Source organism: Colletotrichum godetiae (assembly GCF_030913485.1).
Source record: "Colletotrichum godetiae strain CBS 193.32 chromosome Unknown BDP55scaffold_4, whole genome shotgun sequence".
In the NCBI taxonomy this organism is placed as follows: domain Eukaryota; kingdom Fungi; phylum Ascomycota; class Sordariomycetes; order Glomerellales; family Glomerellaceae; genus Colletotrichum; species Colletotrichum godetiae.
In genome coordinates, this window is record NW_026851252.1 from 1,199,344 (window position 1) to 1,218,057 (window position 18,714).

At 53.6% G+C, this 18,714-nt stretch overlaps 3 protein-coding genes across 3 annotated transcripts; 2 read left to right on the top strand and 1 right to left on the bottom strand.

Moving 5' to 3' along the window:
* The first annotated feature begins 5,745 nt into the window (after nucleotides 1–5,745).
* Nucleotides 5,746–6,668, top strand: BDP55DRAFT_266033 (uncharacterized protein). The gene has a single exon (XM_060566373.1). The coding sequence runs from the start codon at nucleotides 6,003–6,005 to the stop codon at nucleotides 6,486–6,488; it is 486 nt and encodes a 161-aa protein (XP_060435179.1). The 5' UTR covers nucleotides 5,746–6,002; the 3' UTR covers nucleotides 6,489–6,668.
* BDP55DRAFT_711094 (uncharacterized protein) lies at nucleotides 6,169–7,174 on the top strand (the record flags this gene model as incomplete). The annotated part of the gene is made up of 2 exons (XM_060578175.1): nucleotides 6,169–6,592; nucleotides 6,710–7,174. The coding sequence occupies exons 1-2, from the start codon at nucleotides 6,551–6,553 to the stop codon at nucleotides 7,172–7,174; spliced, it is 507 nt and encodes a 168-aa protein (XP_060435180.1). The 5' UTR covers nucleotides 6,169–6,550.
* Nucleotides 7,175–8,464: 1,290 nt separating this feature from the next.
* Nucleotides 8,465–9,479, bottom strand: BDP55DRAFT_751283 (uncharacterized protein; the record flags this gene model as incomplete). Its single annotated transcript, XM_060580636.1, has 2 exons — nucleotides 8,465–9,199; nucleotides 9,339–9,479. 2 exons carry the CDS (start codon nucleotides 9,477–9,479, stop codon nucleotides 8,594–8,596), a joined length of 747 nt encoding a protein of 248 aa, XP_060435181.1. The 3' UTR covers nucleotides 8,465–8,593.
* Nucleotides 9,480–18,714: the final 9,235 nt, after the last annotated feature.

Sequence of the window (18,714 nt, forward strand, 5' to 3'; positions counted from 1 at the left end):
GGAAATGACACACCGTGATCTTAGTTTATACCACCGCTGGGCTGATAATGATGATGGAAACGGATCCTTGAGGCTCCGAGTAGAAAGGGTCCAGCAACGTTACGAAGGAAGGAGGGTCCTTATAGAGGATGATCTGGCAAGCTGGCAACCTAGAGCAGGTCTATATCGTGCAAAACTACTGAAAAACAAGTTCCAAGCTCTCACTTCAGTCCTTAGACCTCTCGGTCGCTGTCTTCAATTTTGAGAGGCACCCAAGAGTCTTGTGAGCCTCGATATTGAAATCGAGACAAAGTCTTGGCTTACAGACCATTGGTTCATCACGAACCAACTTGAAAGACCGCCTTCATGAGCCCGAATATTACCATGCAATCCTCCAATTGAGTTTAACGAAGATGGGCCCTTGCCTTGGGCCAAATTGCTGCAAGTAGTTTTGTTCACCATAAGCCGCAGTCTACCCGTCATGAGAGTCGGTCATATCGACCCCAGCCCATTTGCCAAGGCCATCCGTCACTGCTGAAGAATGACATAAAAACACGACCGAGACGTTCCAGACCGTTACTCAGATTATAAGCCACACGCTGCTCTGTCCTACGCTTCGTCTCGACAAGGTGAGATAGAGACACGCATGGCTCGGAGGCAGCTACCCGGGCGAACCAGTCACGAACTATGCCATTAGAGAAGACTACGGGTAAGTACATATAGAAACGAAGCCTAATCTCGAGCTTGTTTCTATCTTAGACATTCATCTTTCGGGCTGCACGCCTTCGTCCGCGGCATGGGCTTGCGGGAGTGAGAAACCTCCATTTGCCGAGGGGTTCCAGATAGCTTGGAGCGTCCGTCGGATGCCAAGATCAAGTTAACACTTTTATTACCATTGATATATGAGAGAGAGAGAGAGAGAGAGAGAGAGAGAGAGAGATAGCGCTACATAGTAAGGAGCTAGCGAGGTACCCCATGAGTTGAGCCATAGTTCAACCAGGAATTGGGAAATGGGCAAGGTCGCTAGGATGTCAGTATGTGACTGATTAGTGTAACTAGAGCAGACTCCTAGAAAATAGTGGTGATAGTCAAAGAAGAGAGACTCAAATTATACTATCTAGCTATCGCAGCAGTGTTTGAAGACAGCATATTTGTTCCAAGGGAACTTGATATGTCTCTGGCATTACAATCCAAGCATGGCCAAGGGAAGGAGTTCGTCAAGACATGCATACTACGTCTTTGGGGGACATCAAAGCAGATCATAGAGAGTTACAGATGACTGCACGATGACTTATAAGCAAATACCAGAGTGGCAGGGTCTCCAGGCGAAAAAGTGTCTCTCAACTCAAGAAACTCATTGACAACAAGAAAGCGGCAATTAGCTCAACAACAGTCACCATGAATCACCAGTCAAGACTTTGAGCCCCATTGTCAGAACGAACGTAGATGCCCGCTTGGAGAAATATCGAATTCAATGCTCCAAGGACGTCGACTCTTCCGACATCAACGACAACGAAACATGATCGACAAACTCAGAGGCTCTTCGCGAGTCACATTCTCAACTCAAGTCAGCTAACATGTGCAAACACACGACATTCGACAATACAGAGCATGACCGCAAACTGACACAGAACCCCATCCGGCAAACGAAGCCGTCGTTGTTGCCAACGTCGTCATCGTGAAGTACATTGAACGTCATATTGCATATCGACACAAGAGTCATTCAACCCATCAAGTATCAGCTCACTACCGGGGCCCTCTCCGAGACAAGAAAGGGAGAGAGAAAACTGCCCGTGCTAAGCAAACACCTCTCTCTCTCTCTCTCGTTCTAAGTTACTTGACAGCTATTCGCCACACAGATATCCTTTCCTCTCAACGAACCGCAACACCCTCGACTGACTAAGGGGACAAACAACATCTTTGCCTTCCCAGGCCCGAGGTTGCCCACGCGGAACGCATCAAGTCAGTCGACAACTCGGCTTATCTCGGACTCGGAAGCCGCGTAGTTGCGCAAAATCCAAGCCGGGCGGACGGACCACCTTGACCCGCGAACTCTCTCCCATTCTTACCCACATCTCTCCTCCTCTCCGTCCTCTCTCTTCCGTCCGTCTTTGCACCGCGTGGGTGCCTGTCCGCCCACAATCCGATCCAAGGTCTGCCCAACATCAGATCAACCAGAAGGGAACACCGAGTCAAACTCACCAAAACACATACACACGCAGACGTACGTACCACTCGGCTTAACAATGTCCAATGCTCAAACTACGTTGCCCACTTCAGCCAAACCAAACCCAACTCTTGACATCTGATAAAAAACAGGGAAGAAAGAAAGAAAAAAGTCTACGCTGCAGAAAGAAAGAGATCCGGGCTTTTTCCCACGCGCATATCCGGGAGTCCTCCATCCCACCACACGACCCAACAAAGAAAGTTTCTAGAGCTACGATTTGGGGCGAGTTGCACTCGTTCCCAACCCTCCCTCTCCCTCCGCACGGGGACAGTCGGTTCGGTCAGTCCGCCTCACTCCAGCTGAAAAACGACCACAATAACAACAACACAAGATGGTTGGTGGTGAGAGAGGCTGACCAACTTCGAGGTAGGTCACACGGTGATCCCGCCGGTAGAGCGCGCGGAAACTTTGACAAGCCAAGGCAAGAGAAACAACAACAACACCACTTCCGGGAACGGGGCAAAAAGAGACCAGAGACAGACAAGAGTCAGTCCAGCCTGCCGTCAACCGGGGGGCCGCAACTCTCGCCTAATCTCTCGTCGTCCATTTTCGTCCCGAGAGAAAAGCCATTCAAGTTTGGATTCTAGAAGCACAAGATTTTAAACTTTAATCTGTAGATCACACAAGGCTAAGGGCGAACACACGGCACATGGCGGACAATGATATGGGCTCTTTCGCAATCCCGCCGATTCGGTCAAGCCAAGCAAAGGCAAGATATTGCCGGCGCAAGTGGCAGCATATCGACCCCTCCCCCGTTACTCCATTTCTATATTCCTCGCCCGGTACATTTGCCAGAAACAGGCAAAGGCATCCCGCAGCCGCTCTTTCCCGTCAATCAAACCCCACGCAACCACGCACCACCACGCGGTGCTTTCCACGTTCACGACTCGCAGTGTGATCTGATTTACGTCGTACGGATGGATACTCTTTTCATGAATCTGGGAGCCCGGGGCCCTCGCACATAACGGCAGGCAAAGCCGCCGGGGGGGCTAAAAAGGCGGTCCACTATCAAGGAAAGCGGAAGCCAGCATATATGAAAGACAAGGCAAGTTCATTATGCGTTCCGGAGTCATGCTGAGGAGATATACCCGGGGATGATGGAGGGTCCCCCGTCCGAACCGAGTGAGTGAGCTCGCCGCCCGCGTAGAAAGCCACCGGCACCCGGGAGAAGGCGAGCAAGACCGTACGGGTAGAAGGACAGAGAAGGGGAGCGGGATAGATCTGCTGGATTCCAAGGACAAGGGCCGTCAAAACGCTGTCGTACCACTGCAGCTAGACAGACATCATCAGACATCGAAGGGTAGTGGTACCGGTAGGTAGCCTTTCGCCTGTCCCGTTGCCACTGGCCACTCCCAAGTCTTCCCTCGGTCACAAGACCGAATGGCAAAGTAGCACAGCTCACCATGGGCCTGTTCTATCTGCCTCTCAACTTTCCCAGGTCTTCGCCCCCAAAAAGCTGGTTTCCAACCCCTTCAACCCTGGTGATCGACCTAGCCTTGCCGGCGCCAAGCGTCGAGGGCATGAAAGACTCGGCAAACCTTCCCCTCGAGAGTTCACGGAACGCCACGTGCAGGGAAGAGTGCTCCGTCGCAATGCGACTTGCTAGATTTACTCTTCGTCAACACCATGGGACCATGGGTAGGTACAGTGAAGAGTGCGCTCGCTCCCATGAACCAGTCGGAGCAGACGACCGCCCGCTGACCAACAAGGTGCCTTGCCCTTTTTTTTCTATTCTGCTTTTCCAGGGGACCAACGAGTCAACCCGACGCGAGGGAGGCCCTTCCTTGCCTCCGGCCGGTGTCCCAAGTCTGAGCGCCTACCAGATCTTTATGCCTCAGGGTGGCATACACCAATAGCATTCGCAGACGGACGAAGACTGCAGTTTCAGGAGTCGATCTCTTCGTCCAGGGGTCCAGCGGCGGGGCGACGCCGAGGGAGGGAGAGAGCAAGGCTCAAGCCCAGCTGTGTTGGGGATCTGAGAAGATCATGGATGTTCGAGGCAGGGTGGAGGACACACCTTGGTCTGTGGCGGAAAGCGGGAGGAACGTTTGCCCAGATACCTACCTACTTGCAAGGTCAGGCAGGCTTGATGCCGACTTGTCAGTTCAGTAGCCGCAGCAGTTCGTTTGGGAAAGTTGTTGTCAGTGTGGCCGTGGCAGGCAGGATCTGACATAACGGGATCTCACACGGTTTACCAGAGAAGGGCGGACGACGGGCAGACGGGTATGAACAACCGGCTACAGAGGCAAAGCTCGGTTGCGAGATGGAGAGAGATGGAAGGATTCCATGCAGCTCGAGAGGCTATGTCGGCGCTTCTTCGTCCACAGACGCGGACTAGAGCAGTCAAGGCATGTGGCATGGCATGCCCACGAGGGCAAGTGAAGGCGACGCAGTGGCGGCGGATGGTGGGGACGACAATGGACGCCAAAGACAAGAAAAGCAGAACGTCTGTTAGTTACGAGAAAGACTGGATATCTCGTCTGTCAATGTTTCAAATATCTGCCCGAGTGGTACCTGTGCAACTCGGGCACGGCGTCAAAGCACATCGCCAGAGTGGGTGAAGGCGTGCGCCATCCATGCTGTGCAGGAACCGACTAGACTCTGGTGTTTATCGCTTCGGACGAGGACTGAAAAGAGAAGGACGGTGCGTGGGCGCGAGGTGGGAATCGAACTGGCCCTGGCACAGATCTTTGTGTTCATGGGACTGGTAGGCGGCGAAACAAGCATGGAGATATGAAACAAGAGCGGTGGGCGGCAGAGGTGATGGAGGTATGGGCAAAAGACTCGATGGCAGAAGCCGTCAAGTTTGAGGAAAGACCAAAAAAAGAGCACCTAGTAAGGTACGTCCCGTATATCCAAGTCGGGAGCTTGCATTGGCCAATTGTTGCCTCGTCCGCATCTAGAGGTCGGCGATGTGATATTGTTCCGGGTCTTTGCTCCGGATACGGGGTCGACGGCGTCCGCACACGAGAGGACAAGGCTGGCGACTAGCATGATTCGAGAAGAAGATATAGCGCAACGTCATAGCTAGTTCGTACGGGATCAAGCGCAGTCAGTCAAGCCACATATGCTTGTCTAGCTGTCTAGCTGTCTTTCTCCGTGTCTCTCGAAGCTCGCGAGGCTTGAGTATAGGAGCAAGAAGCACCAGTCCGTGTACTCCAGATCTCCCGGTCGACCGTCCGTTCCCATCATCAGGATCCGTGACAGCGGAGCCAGTCGAAGGAAGACATACTTTGAACAGCCACTTTGGCAGCTGCTGGTCGTTGATAGTTTGGGTTCCATGATAGGTGTCGGACCTTAGTTGAGCGAACCGGAACACACCAACGCAAGATACCCTGCAGAGGGACTGTGGTTAGAAGGCAACTGAGGTTGTCCAGGCCCAGCCTTGCTGGGTAGATCCCTTCGTTTAGCAACCTTCAAGAGCTGAGCGAGCATGTTCAAAGCTGACATAAACGGCCGATCGCTGCCTCAAGTCGTTCTGGAAGACGATGTGACATGTCCCTAGAAAGTCGTCGCCCGTGTTTCATGTACCTGAAAACCGCCCCTCTCACCGCGTTTCGGGTGCTGCACAACATTGGCTCAAAGCACACTTGCACCCTTCCAGACCACCTAGGAAAGCTAGGAAAGCGGCGAAGCCCTGTGAACAAGCCCGCCGGTTGCAGGGAAAACTGGAGAAGGCCTGCGGGTTGACATCAACACGAGCTTCTGTCCGTAGTTTGCGCAAAGAGAACTAGCCATTGTCGTATCGTGGGTGGGGGAAACTTGTCGAGGAAGCCGCGGTGGACATACTATGTAGATGGCTGGGTGCATGCTGCTGTCGCATCATTTACACTTCTTCTCCGCCGTCACCGCAGCTGGTGCGGATAGGGATAGAGAGAGAACCACACCGGACAGGCTGGTTCATGCACGAATCATACTTCGCCATGGGGAGCGCGGCCGGCACGGGTGCTGGGCGCCAGTGCCACTGAGGTTGTCGTGGATGCCCACCACCACCACCACCACCACCAACCACCACGGGTCGAGGACAAGTCGACGTCGAAAATGTCATGTTTCGTCGACTCAGCGAGGCGAGGAAGATCGGCCGTCCCTTCCCTGTTGTTTCAGAGTTGCTCTGGGTTTGGTAGCCTTTCCCATCTCCACTGAGTCGGATCCAGGGAACTCGACATGCTTTTTTTCAAGGGTTGGGTTGGTCAGATGTATTCGTAGCTGCCTCTTTACACTGCAGTCAGTCGTCATGACCGGTGTCAGCCAGGATAAGGAGAGCCCATCGACCCTGAGGTGAAAGGCCGAAGAAAGTCTCTTTTCCTCTGCAGTAGGTAGGCTGGCTGGTGGAACTCGCCCACAATGGTCGGGAATTATTGTGCAGATTTGACAGGTGAGCGGCAGGTACGCCGGTGGTGGCGACTGACGGCTACCGTCCATCAACCGCCGCCGGAGAAATAAAGGACGACGGTAGCGCGAGGTGGCCGAGACCCCAGCTGAGTCGACTGCCGATATACCCAGATCCTCGTCTCTCGCGCTCCTTCTCGGAGGTTCAAGTTTCATCTCATCGCTGGAGTCGTTCCTCGTAGCGTGCTATTGCCAGACGAATCTCCTATCCCCATCACGGTCAAGCCTGGCAGCAAGGAGGGCGATGTTTCTATGTCCCAAGTCCATGCAGGTAGGCGAGCACATCACTTGGTCGGCTGGGATGTTTCTATTCCTGTTTCCTCGACCACGAATACCGTGCTGGCGGCAAGGACCTTCGACCTGCTGGTGGCCGGAGCCCCGCGCGAGCCAGGCGAGACGAGGATGATAAGGAGATCTGCTGATGCGGTATGGAGCAGAGAAGGTCGAAGTGAAAGGCTCACAAGTAATCTCAGCAACCGCCAGGCGCACACTGTACTGGGGCGAGGCGGTCGAAGGTTCTGCGACCCGATCTCACTCCCGCATGCGCCGTGCAACGATTCCCAGATGTATGGGCAGTGATCTCAAAAAAGCAAAAGCTATTTCTGGCCCATGTCGACCAGTGTGATGCGAGTAAGCGTGAGTGTGGACGGATTGGTCGTGTGCATGCGCAAGTATGTAGGTACGGTGGTGGTTGGATGGACGGATATGTGTGTGTGTGTGTGTGTGGTGTCCACTGTCGGGTGTGGTCTGGTCTGGGAGGTGGGACGGGAAGGAGACCAGGCCAAACATTGGGAGAGGGCGACTGCTGGCAGCAAGAGCAGGCAGGCACACCGCACGCAGGACAGGGCAAGAGCAGACAGGCAGGAGATAAGTGAGGTAGGAGCGAGAACGGGACGCCCCACTCCACATCATGGAATGAATCTGAGGGAACCAATCAAAGAGCTGAGAAGCTCCTAGCGCTTGCAGGGCCAGCTCTTCAGGATTCTCATTGGTTCTTGCGGCTTAAGCTTAGGCCGGATCCACCCAGGGTCCATTTCTGAAACTGCCCACAACTGCCCACACGGCATCAGTCAGCAAAACCCGACTGGCAGCATCCCGACAGACGCTGGGCCCCAAGGCCTCACTTTGAGCGACCACGGCATCACGCTCCTCTTCCTTTTCCCGCTTGCTTGTGCTTGGCCTATTGTGATCCTTGAGCATGCCTGGGTCACTCACTGGTCAAACAGGCCCACGATATGACGAATGATACTAATCCAACATCCCGGTCGTCGAGGGGTCTAGATTTGATCACCAATTTTTCCTTAACGGATAGATGTTGCTTAGTGCTACTCCACGCCCGAAGCAAAAAAAAAAAAGCTCCGTCAGTGGTTTGTTTGGTGGAGACGAATCCATTTCACCGCATTCCTCAGGCGTTACGCTTTGTCTCTGACTCTCGAGTCTGAGTCTCTGCTTCTCTTATCCCGTATGATGTCTTTTCGAGAAAAAGAATGGACCTCAACAACCTTGTGCCGCGTGCGTAGCGGAGGTACGGACACCTAGTTACTAGGAACCTGAATCGCTTACAAGTTGCTCTATCCGTATCTGCACAGCATTGGGACCTGGGAGCGCTTGTTTTGGGCTTCTTGCGACGGACGAGCTTCGACAAACTTGGGACCGCTTGGAGACTCAAAATAGCAGCAGGCAACGATTGCCTCAGTAACTCGACTGATTCGTCCATTTCGTCCCAGCTCCCCCAGGACATGAATGTGACGGCCAGCTTAGGAAATGGCCTATGCGCAGTCCAGAAGCGGCACGCCTCCCGGCCGAACTTCCCTTGCAAGGTGACTTATCCTCGTCACCGCATTCTCCGTTGACAAAAGTCTCACGATGCTGTCCGCGCGGGACAGGATGCGCCTGTCAGGGGGAGAATGATCGTCGTTGATTCTTCCAGAGCTTCCCGATGCCCCTCTTTTGTTTGCCGCTACCACCAAGAATGCAGAAGACGGTAAACATTTAAGATTACGGAGGGGCTTTGCAGATGGTATCATGGCATTCGACCCAGCGGAGGAGCTTCCTATTTAGGCCTTGCTTCCGTCCTCGTCGCTTGCCCGACTTCAACTCCAGTCCGGGACCCCGAACCGTGATCTCCATCACCTCGACGGCCTCTCCTCGCCGTAGCAAGTACTCCGTACAGATACGGGTGGGAGAGGGCGATGGACGACAGTTCCCAGACAAGCGGGTGATGTCCGGCCGTGCGGGAGGTCGACAGCGGTCAACATGAACTTTCCCATCCTGACCGAACGCACTGAGGTCGGCCAGGGTAGCGGGACGATCAGGCGAGGTGGGATAGCTCGTCGCCGTCTTCTCAAGACCCAGACCCGGACCTCGACCTAGTTCTAGCGTGGGCTTGCCTTGCCAGGACTGACCAACAATACAACCATTATCCTCGCCCATGCCGAAGACAAAGGCGAACTCTACGAGTCTACGGATACACAGTGATTCGTGTACGGATATTGCGTACTTAGCAGGGGAGTTGGGAGGATGTTCGGGCTCGAGGCTGGCGACGTGCAGCTGGCATCTGCTGGCTTGGAGTTTCAGAAAGCTCGGGGTAGCGTGCGTCGCATTCTAGTAGGATGATCAAACAGTCACAACCATGGTCCATCATCCATGGACAACATCCCGCCGACGGCTCCCTCCACCGCGCAACAAGGCCGGTTTGCCGTCTTGTCAAGACCAGTGCAGGCCGATGCTTGAGATCTCGTACCTTGCATAGAGAGGCACAGTGTTGCCGTCCGAGGTCCGGCCGTTGCCCCCATTCCAACGTCGTGTACTGCTCCCGACCCGACCCATGGGGCATGAACCAACCCATCTGTGATCCATATCGAACGCGGCCTTTGCCCTCCATTGTGGTGGATCGCAGGTCTGTGGAACCGACTGCAGCGATTCGGAAAGAAAATGAGCAAAGAATATCGCATTACCGACTTCTTGTTTTTGTTGGTCCCGTACGAAGTATGATGTCGGTTTAATCCCCGAAAGGTCCACTCTACCAAGCTCATGTCCGTACTGAGCAGCAAGCGAAGACGGTGTTCCGTAAGGCCACCGTAACGGTCAGGTTGACGTCTTGGCCCGGATCGGATGGCAAGAGTCGAAAGCGGGATGGCTCTGGGGCCCGATATTCTCCACATGGCCGAAATCGTGTTCTGTTCCTAGTCAGTGAAATATCAAGACGCGATTCAAGCGGCCCCGTTGACGACACCGTGCAGATGCCGGGAGGATCGCAGAGAACCGTGCGGGTAACTGATGGCGCAGTCGAAGCATATTTTGACTGGCGAGGCATTGTGCGTGATGATGAATTCAATGGTAACCCGCAAATGAAGCCCTTGGGACTCTGGAAGCCTAACGTAGAGACTGCAGGAGAAGCAAGAAGCGTGGACCAGTACAAAAGTGTAGAGTGATGTGCATGAAAAATGCTGAAGGAGCGAGCGCCAGTTGGCTGTTAACCATGACCTGCCAACCTGTGATACTGACGAGAGGTTATTCGAAAACACTGGTGGTATATCGCCCTAATTGGTGTAAGGCCATCCAATGAATCCTGGAAAGACAGAGGGCCAAAGCCACCACCAGTGTTGCCGGACACTTCTTTGGTCTAAATCGTAGCTCGCGGCAGCGAATCATCCCGTGTTAAACGATTCTGATCTTAGCTGTACGCGGTGTAGTGCGATAGGTAGGTCGGGCGGCGGGACGTCGTGACTCGATGAAAGCAAGCGTTCCTGGCGAGAGTCTACCTACTGCGTAGAGAGAGGCACGCGAGTTGGAGGGGCGTGAGATAAGCTAAAGGGGGGCAGTGGTTGCAGTTGCAACTATGACAGAGGGACGATACTAGAAGCGGATTAGCGTTAGATTTTAGTAGCCAAAGCTGTTTTCTGAAGCAATGCGCCAGGCAAGTTTCACAGTTGGCAGGGCCTTGCTAGCAATTCTGCGGCAGCGACACGCAGTTTCCAAAGTGAACATAGGCAAAGTACGTACCGACGGGCTTTCTAGAGTGTAAATTTTTGCCTAATATTTAGGGCAAGAATCCACTCGATCCCCACTCCGTAGTTGTCAGCCAGTCAACTTCCGGCTTGGCTAGTGGTCCTAGCTCCTTCTCGCGTCATCCACTTTGTTCCGACCTTCCTGCGTGGCTCTCGCTTTCTCGGTCATTTCGTACGTATGTACCTTTGTACCTTTTCCACCCAGAACCGCGCCGGGCCGCACAACACCGGCTACCTACACGCACCATCCAGCGGGCAACCATTGACGAGCTATGTACGAAATTTGCTGAGATGCCGCAGGTGCTCGCTGCCCTATTGGCATTGCCGCATGTGTGCTATGGCATCCCATCATACTGGCCGGGAATGGACTGAGATGAAAAAGTGCGTTGTTCTGAATGCAATCTGCTGATGACTTACCACGCCAAAGCGTGACGCCTTCCACTGTCTTGGACTTATCAATCTCCTTTGTCTCTCTCACACTCAGACAAGGACGGCCGCGGAACACTCCGTGTGACCGCTCCGTGAGACCACAAGACAAGACTGGAAACAACGTTGTAGGGTCTTGACTCTTGAGCTTGAGTCTTGACGAGGAATGCAGCGTGTCTGAAGCCCACGACACATTCCATCAACGGCTCGCTTCCAACGGTTGTCGTTCTCCACGACCGGGAGCTGTGACGGTCCGAGCGAGCTCATGGCAGCTGGCAGGCAAAGCATGCAGTACTTTCGTACACCACAGTTTACTCCAAATTCATACGCCATTCGACTTACTCGATAAGCCTGCCGATCCATCGGCCGCTACTGTCACCGACATCACTGCCCAGGGACTCGGACCTGCATTTCGACCCTCAGCTGATGGCAACAGCGTCACATCGGAAAAGGCGCGCTCTGCATTCTTTCAGGGGCACAACACGAGCCTCTTGATGAGATGACGAGCCGAACTTATCCAGTACCCTTCGTCGCGAAATCGACGCTTGTCGAGAAAGGGAGCATATCCGACGTGCCCCTAGTCCAGAGCCACGTTGTTGCACAGGCTTTCGACAACGACCCTACGGCCTTTCTTACTCACTGACTATTGGCGTCGCGGTGACTACTTACAGGTATTGTAGTGTTCCTCCTTGCAGCCCTCAGAAGGTATTGCCTGCTGCAAGTACAGATACATGGCTTTGGCAGTCAGTCAGCCACGGTCGTCCGAGCTGCGCGTCTTGATGTTCCAAGAGACAGCTTTCAACTCTTAGTGGCCTTGTCTCATTAAACTACCAGAGTGCTCGGACTGAGCAAACCTCACCGGTGCCGTCGTCGGCCGCTGCGGTGTCCTCGTCCGTCCTCGTGCAAGTGCTCAGGAGAAGGCAATCTTACGAAATAATGGCAGCGATGTGTCAACTATTGCAGCCATCGCATCCATTGCATCCCATTGCATTCCGAGCAAAACGCGAAGCTTGCCCGTGGAGCTGGAAGCTGGACCCCCAAAACAAGCGATATTGCATGTGGAGATTATTGGGCAATCTCCTCACGTCTGCTTGCTGATGACCTGCACGATAGCCCTGGGACATGCATTACCGTTCTCTAGCAGGCCTGGCTAAACCTTCTTTTCCCTCTTCCTTTGATCCGTCAACGCCCCCTGGGCCCTGACCGGTCTTGCCTCTCTCTTCTTCCTTTGATCGTGCCGAAGAAGGAGGCTTCATTTCACCGGACATCCAACCCAATGCAACATGCAAGCAAGACACACGGCTCCGGATCTCGTTCTGCAAAGACCATCTGGGAGCCGTCCGGCCCCGTTGCAAGGACTTGGCCTGCTCCGGTTCGCGGGAGACAATGGGAGAGTTCGCGAGATGCGATGACTTGTCTGGCTGGCCTGCAGGATCTCTGTATACTCAGCCAGACAGCTGTGCATAAAATAAGTCAAATCCCGACAAGTCGACTTATCCAGAGTTTGACTACGCCCTGACCTCCAGGTCTCTAGAAGTCTAGAGTCTACCCCAACATTGTTGCCGGCCTTTTTCGTCAGCTTTCTCTCCGTTGTCTCCGACGACGCCTCATTTTCCGTTCCTGCATGGTTGAGAAGCCGGATCCACATGTCTTGCCTCTTCTGGCAAACGCTTCGCCCATTGTCTTTTGCAGTGCTGGTTCGTCACACACGCACATACGGAGTACACACAGACGCGGCCGTTGCCGTTCGTCACAAACAATCACGAAAAAGGATACGATCCGGACAAGGTCCGCGGCGGCGAACCATTGATTGTTTCTGGGGACTGGGGGGCAAGTGTCCTTGACTACCAGCATGGGTCTCTCAACCATGATTCAGAGATTCGTCAGATCCTCGTTCAATAGCCGGTTGCTTGCGGTGGATTAAGTAGGACAAGCAAGCTGCGTCTGTTTCGACTTGTGCGGACGGGTCGGTTCTAGACGTACGATGGGAAAAGAGTCAATGTAACTGTAGCTCCGGGCCACTGTGTGCTGCCCATTAAGAGAGAGCACATATGGAAGTATTGCCATTTTATATTTTAATTTTCTGGTGCCGTTCCTTGTCTACCTTCCTGAACCCGCAGACAGACCCAGAAGGGTAGAGCCACAGACAGACCTTGTCAATAGCAGAACATGGGGATATCCATGACAGGGCCTCACGGACGGCCTTTCAGCAGACAGACGGTCGCCCAGGATTGTCTCCCGCTGATGTACGAAGTACATGGTTCTAAAAAAACCAACGATCCCGAAGCGCACACGCTCAGGTTTCGCACACGGCCGGATCTTTTCTTGTTGTTGTTGTTGCCCTTCCTCCTCCTCCTTCAGCGTTCCCGCGCGTTATTCGTATATGCGAATACAATGCTTTGGGTACATGCTTCCCCAGCACAATCATCCTAGCCCGTGCGACCACCCATCAGGGGAACTGTATTTCGTGCCTTGTTTGGGGTTCTAAGACCGGTATTCGTGGTTGCAGTATGAACCAGCCCAATTCAAGCCACCTCTGAAGTACCCAATCAATGGCCTGAGACTGACGACGAAAGTGACCGTCTCATCAACCGCCAGACGCCGCTAGTCAAGCATCTACAACGGGATCACGATAGCAAATCGAGAAACTTCCCACTAATGTATCTTGAACAGGAGTTTAGAAATGGTGGGATGGGAGGATGGGGGGAAGAAGAAACATTTACTAGGGCAAGCTTTCTGTATTCGCACTGCGTTTTCGGTCCCGTTCAATCCGCTGCTGGGGGAAAGTCCACTGCCAAAGTAGACAACAAGCAAGCCGGACGGGAAACCCGACAGGCATTACGAAGGAACGGCAGTACGAATTAGAGCTTTCACTTTCTAGGGCAGAGTTGCCCGCAAAAAGGCAGAAGATCTTCCCAAAAAATAAGAGCGAAAAAAACCTTCCGCCGCCGCTGTCGAATGTTTTCTTCTAGAGCGTATCCGTACATATCTCCTAACCACCCCCCGGGCTCTTCTTCGTTCCCCAGTTTTTCGATTCCATGCCATGGATGGTGGTGCTCCCCAAGCAAGCCTGTTCACTGAAATCCAGAATCCATGCTCCCCGGTGCTGTGTGCCTGGCATTGTTAACAAAAAGTCTATCGGCACACCCTCCTGATGGGGTAGGATCAAGGATGGCGCCAAAAGTTGCCTCCCAGCCCAGGGTTGGACGCGCGACCCAATGGCACGAATAAATTTTTTTTTATTTTTTTTCAAGATTTGATCCTACACTGCATTTTCTGGGTCAGCGTGGGAACATGGTAAAGTTCAACGGTGCAAGCGTAATGACTACAAATCCCGCCAAAGAATCGATGATGGGCATATCTGCACCGGGATGGAAATGAGATTCCCCTGGACTATCGAGATTAGGTCCGGCACCCGGGTTTTTTTAACCTTTGGAGACAAGCTTGCGCGAACGATGGGAAAAGGGAACGTTCTTTCGCGCCGCCAGCACCACTACCACGACGGGGGGCCGGCGGACGATGGGGACCTAAGGGGGGGATCTACTGCTAGACATCTCGGGGGCTTTTACGGAGGAGGGGGATACGCATATTAATCCCGAGAAGGGCAGTGGAGATGGTAGCCTTGCCTTGGCCGGCCGTTGACTGCCTGTTTTTGATGATTTTCCTGGAGACTACCTCCGTATGACCGGGTCTCTCTTTCGCAGAGCAGAACCCTAGGAGTAAAGAGACAAGACTTCTTTTTGGTGCAAGAGAGATGCGGCGATAGAGAGACAGAGACAGAGACACAAGGGCATTGTCCTCTTTTCACCATCCCTGACAACGACAGAACGATCCGGTCTTCCTGTTGGCCAAGCCGCCCCCATTGGAACCAAACCCACTGATGCCCATGGAAATGGACCACTGCCATTCATGGGCGCTGTGGACGATGTCCGCATGTCCCCCCCCACCCCTGGCTGAAGGGAAGCCCTGACAGGAAGCAGAGCAAGGTTGCCGGCATCAATGACATGCGAGGTCCAGCATGTTAGTGTTAGTGGGTTAGGTCGTTGAAGGGAGGGGGGCAAGAGACTTGTTACGCAGGGACTGCCACTGACAGTGACTTTCACTTTACATTTGCGGACATGGAGAACCACAGGTGGAAGCGAAGCACAAAAAAAACCCCCCGCCGAGGACCCTAGTGCACTAGAGAGAGAGAGAGAGAGAAGGGGGCCGCGCGAGACTTGTCTGACTGTCTAACTGACTTGGCTCAGCGCGTCGAGATGACTGAGCGAGAGTGAGAGCGCGAGACTTCCTCCTCTCCTTTCTACTCAACGCGACAAAGCTGCAAAAGGCGCGAGCGTAGGCAAGGGACAGACAACGCCTTTTGGTGAACGAGCGGGAGCCAGTGTCAGTCAGTGTCGCTGCCAAAGCCGACCGCCAACCGTCAGTGTTGTTGCTGTCCGCTCTGTCAGCGGTTGATGGGTTTCCTGTCATGTCCCCTTCGCTTCGCTGTACGGGTTGCGGTGCTCTGCATCCCGCTCCATTACCCATCTGCCCTAGGTACTTAGCACAGTAGTTTTACTCACTTGTGTCCTGGGGTTGTGTCTTGTAAGCGGTATGTAGCGATATTGCTTTGTGGACACACGAGCCTACCGGTAACTGGGGCCTGCTTGCCCGGGCTGCTTGTCTACCTACCTACCTATGTGCCCGTAATAAAATAGTCTTTGCTTGCTTTGCCTGCCGTGCCGTTGTGGCACCTCTCTTCTTTCTGCAAATGTAATTCCCTATCCTGGACCAACTCAACTCGATCCATGATCTTAGAACGGGTCAGATAGACAGAAAGAGAACGAGGGACAGAGAGACGGGAGAGAGACATATGGCAGACACATTGTCTCGGGGCCGCTTTACCGGTTGCAAGCAAGAGAGACTTGAAAATTGAAAATGGTTCACCCCTGGCACAACTAAACTCAACTCAACTCTCGTCACCTCTCATCCACCACCCCTTCTTTTTTTTCCTTCCCTACATACATACACTTTCTGCCCAGATGCCCCGTGCGCAGAGGAAGAGAGAGATGGAAGAAGAAGAACCTAACAGGCTATCAGCCAAAGCTATGCCGATTGCGAAAGCCTTTTCCCTTTCCTTCATCACCCCTGGCTTCCCCCGCGGGGGGCCTGGCGCGGCGCGCCGTCCTTCTTTCATACTCTATCTCGATCTCTCTCTCTCGTTCCCTTTCTCTTCTTCAAAAGTGACTACGGATAGTGTAAAGAGAGAGTCTTATCCTACAGCGGCCAAGCGAGAACGACGGATTCTAGATTTTGTCAGATGGGGCTAGAGACAGACACTTGGGAGCGGGAAAGAAAGAAAAATGGTACCTTACGGATAAGCAGCGGCCATCTTTCTCTTGTCTCTCACTCTTACTTTCAGTCTCTGGCCGCCTGGCGGGAGGAAGGCTAGTTCCAGGTCCGGCCAATCGGCGATCCACAAAGATCCCTGGGGCTCCCCGGTCGGGACTTCCGCACGCTTTCTCTCCCCCTCCATCTTCCTCCCCTAACTCCGCCGTCGCGTCCATCATTCCTCTGGTGGCGGCCACCCTTTACGCTACAGTTTTCCTTTCGGCTTCAACGTCGACTTCCCCCTCCTAGAACCAAGGACAGGAACAGGGACGGCATGTCAGGAACAACAGGAACATGATCTCATGATGCTGTACGGATATGTATACTCATCACACATGCAGGAACGGCAATGGGGCCCCTTGTTCTTGTTGGCAGCAGCTACTACACAGTAGTCTACGTAGTATGACCTGGACCTACGTATAGTTTCAGTCCTCTCAGTTCCCGTCTTTAACAGCTAGCAGTAAAAGTGCCGTGCCGACTGGGTTTTTGTCAGCAGCAATACAAGCCATGGCACTAGAAGGGCCGGGCCAGGAACCACCAGGAACCGCCAACGCTACCACATGATTACTGTCGTACAATACTAACGCTTTGCCGCGACGCATGGCAAGAGGAGAGTTAGGTACGGGATATACAAGAGACACTGGACTCACTCAGTTGATATCCACCAAGAGAAGAGCACCCAGCGCTTTTCTCCACAACCACGCTTCATCCCACCTCCAGCACACCGTACAGAAGTACACGACGACGCCTGAGAGCGCCCCCCCCCCCCAAGTTGACTAATGGCTTGCAAGGAGTGCAACGGTTAACAGCAGCCTCTTCAAGCCGACTATAGCACCGTACCCGAGTTCCCGTCTGTCTGTCTGGCGACTTGACTTTTCTACAGTTTGATTGCCTCTTGATTAAAAAGACGTCCCACTATGCTGGGTTACATGCGAGAACCTGCAACTTGACTGTCGAGATCACGCGCATTACACAGTATACAAGACAAGAATCATGAGCCGAGAAGGGACGAGACTCAATGTCAACAATAACACAAGCTGTCCCTGGTTGTTGTTATTGTTGTCCCGGCTTACGGATACATCTGTAGGCATGTTAAACCGTGGGACACCCCTGGCTTGTACCAACTCAACTTCAGCACGCATAGCAAGTCAGAGACAAGAAGAAGACAACCCAATGGCAAGACAGGTATCGGATAGGTCAGGTATGGTATCCGTACCTTGCTTGCTTGACTTACTTTTTTGGTAGTCTTTCTGCATCCTCGTGCCCCCTTCACTCGTCTTTTCACCCGCTAAACCCAGACCCGTTGTCGTTGTCTCTCATTTTCTCTCACTCTCACTATCACTCTGACCACGCGTCTGTCTGTCTGTCTGTATATGTGCGTATGTGTCTCTTCCATCGGTGCCGTACCTAGACAGACAGAGAGAGGAGTGTGTGTGTGTGTGTGTGTGTGCGTGTGTGCGCGGGCGCCGCTGTCTCTCGCCCTCATTGACATCCTCCTCCCCTTCCCCTTCTGTTCCTAGTCCAGGTCCAGCGTGTGTGTCCAAGACCTGACCTAGTCTTGTCTTCTTTCTCTCTCGTCCTCCACAAATCTCATCCACACCCGTCCACTCACACACCCCTGTTCCGCCATCGTCCATGGTCCAATCCTGGGAAGCATGTCCACTTTACACAGTCCCAATCAAGTCCCCAGTTCCAAGGTCTCTCCGTCTCCATCCCACCACCACCATGACCACGACCACCTCCTCCTCTCAGTCTGGCTACTAGCCCACTTTCGCTCTTGACTTCTTGTCTTCCCACTCACGCTACCCTGGTCTGGCCTAACCGGGCCTGGTGCTGGGCTCGTGGTGGTTGTGGGTGGACGTGGATTCTCTCACTCTCACTCTCATTCTCACTTTCACTCTCAGTCTTCTCCTTCTCTTCCCGCCAGTCCCAGTCCAGTCCAGGTACCGCAGCAAGGTACCGAGCCCTGCTTCCTCGCTCGTCCTCCTTCTCCCCCTCCCCACACCAACTTCACACCCCCCTCCCCCTTCCTTTTTTTCTTAAACACCCTCCCCCCCCCCCTCGTCCACCCGCCTGTGTCTTTGCTCTCTGCCTGCCCGCCTTTCGCTCTGCTCTGCTCTTCCTGAACCCGCCGCGGTCCAGTCACCAGTCAGTCAGTCAGTCAGTACCAAGTAAGTCGGGTTCTTCTGTGCTCTCAGTCTCTTCTCCTTCCCCCCCTTGGCCTTCAATCCATCCGCTGCCACTCCATTTGGTTCACTCCCATCCGCCGCACGCCTACCCGACGCCCACGCGCGCTGCTACCATACCTTAGTA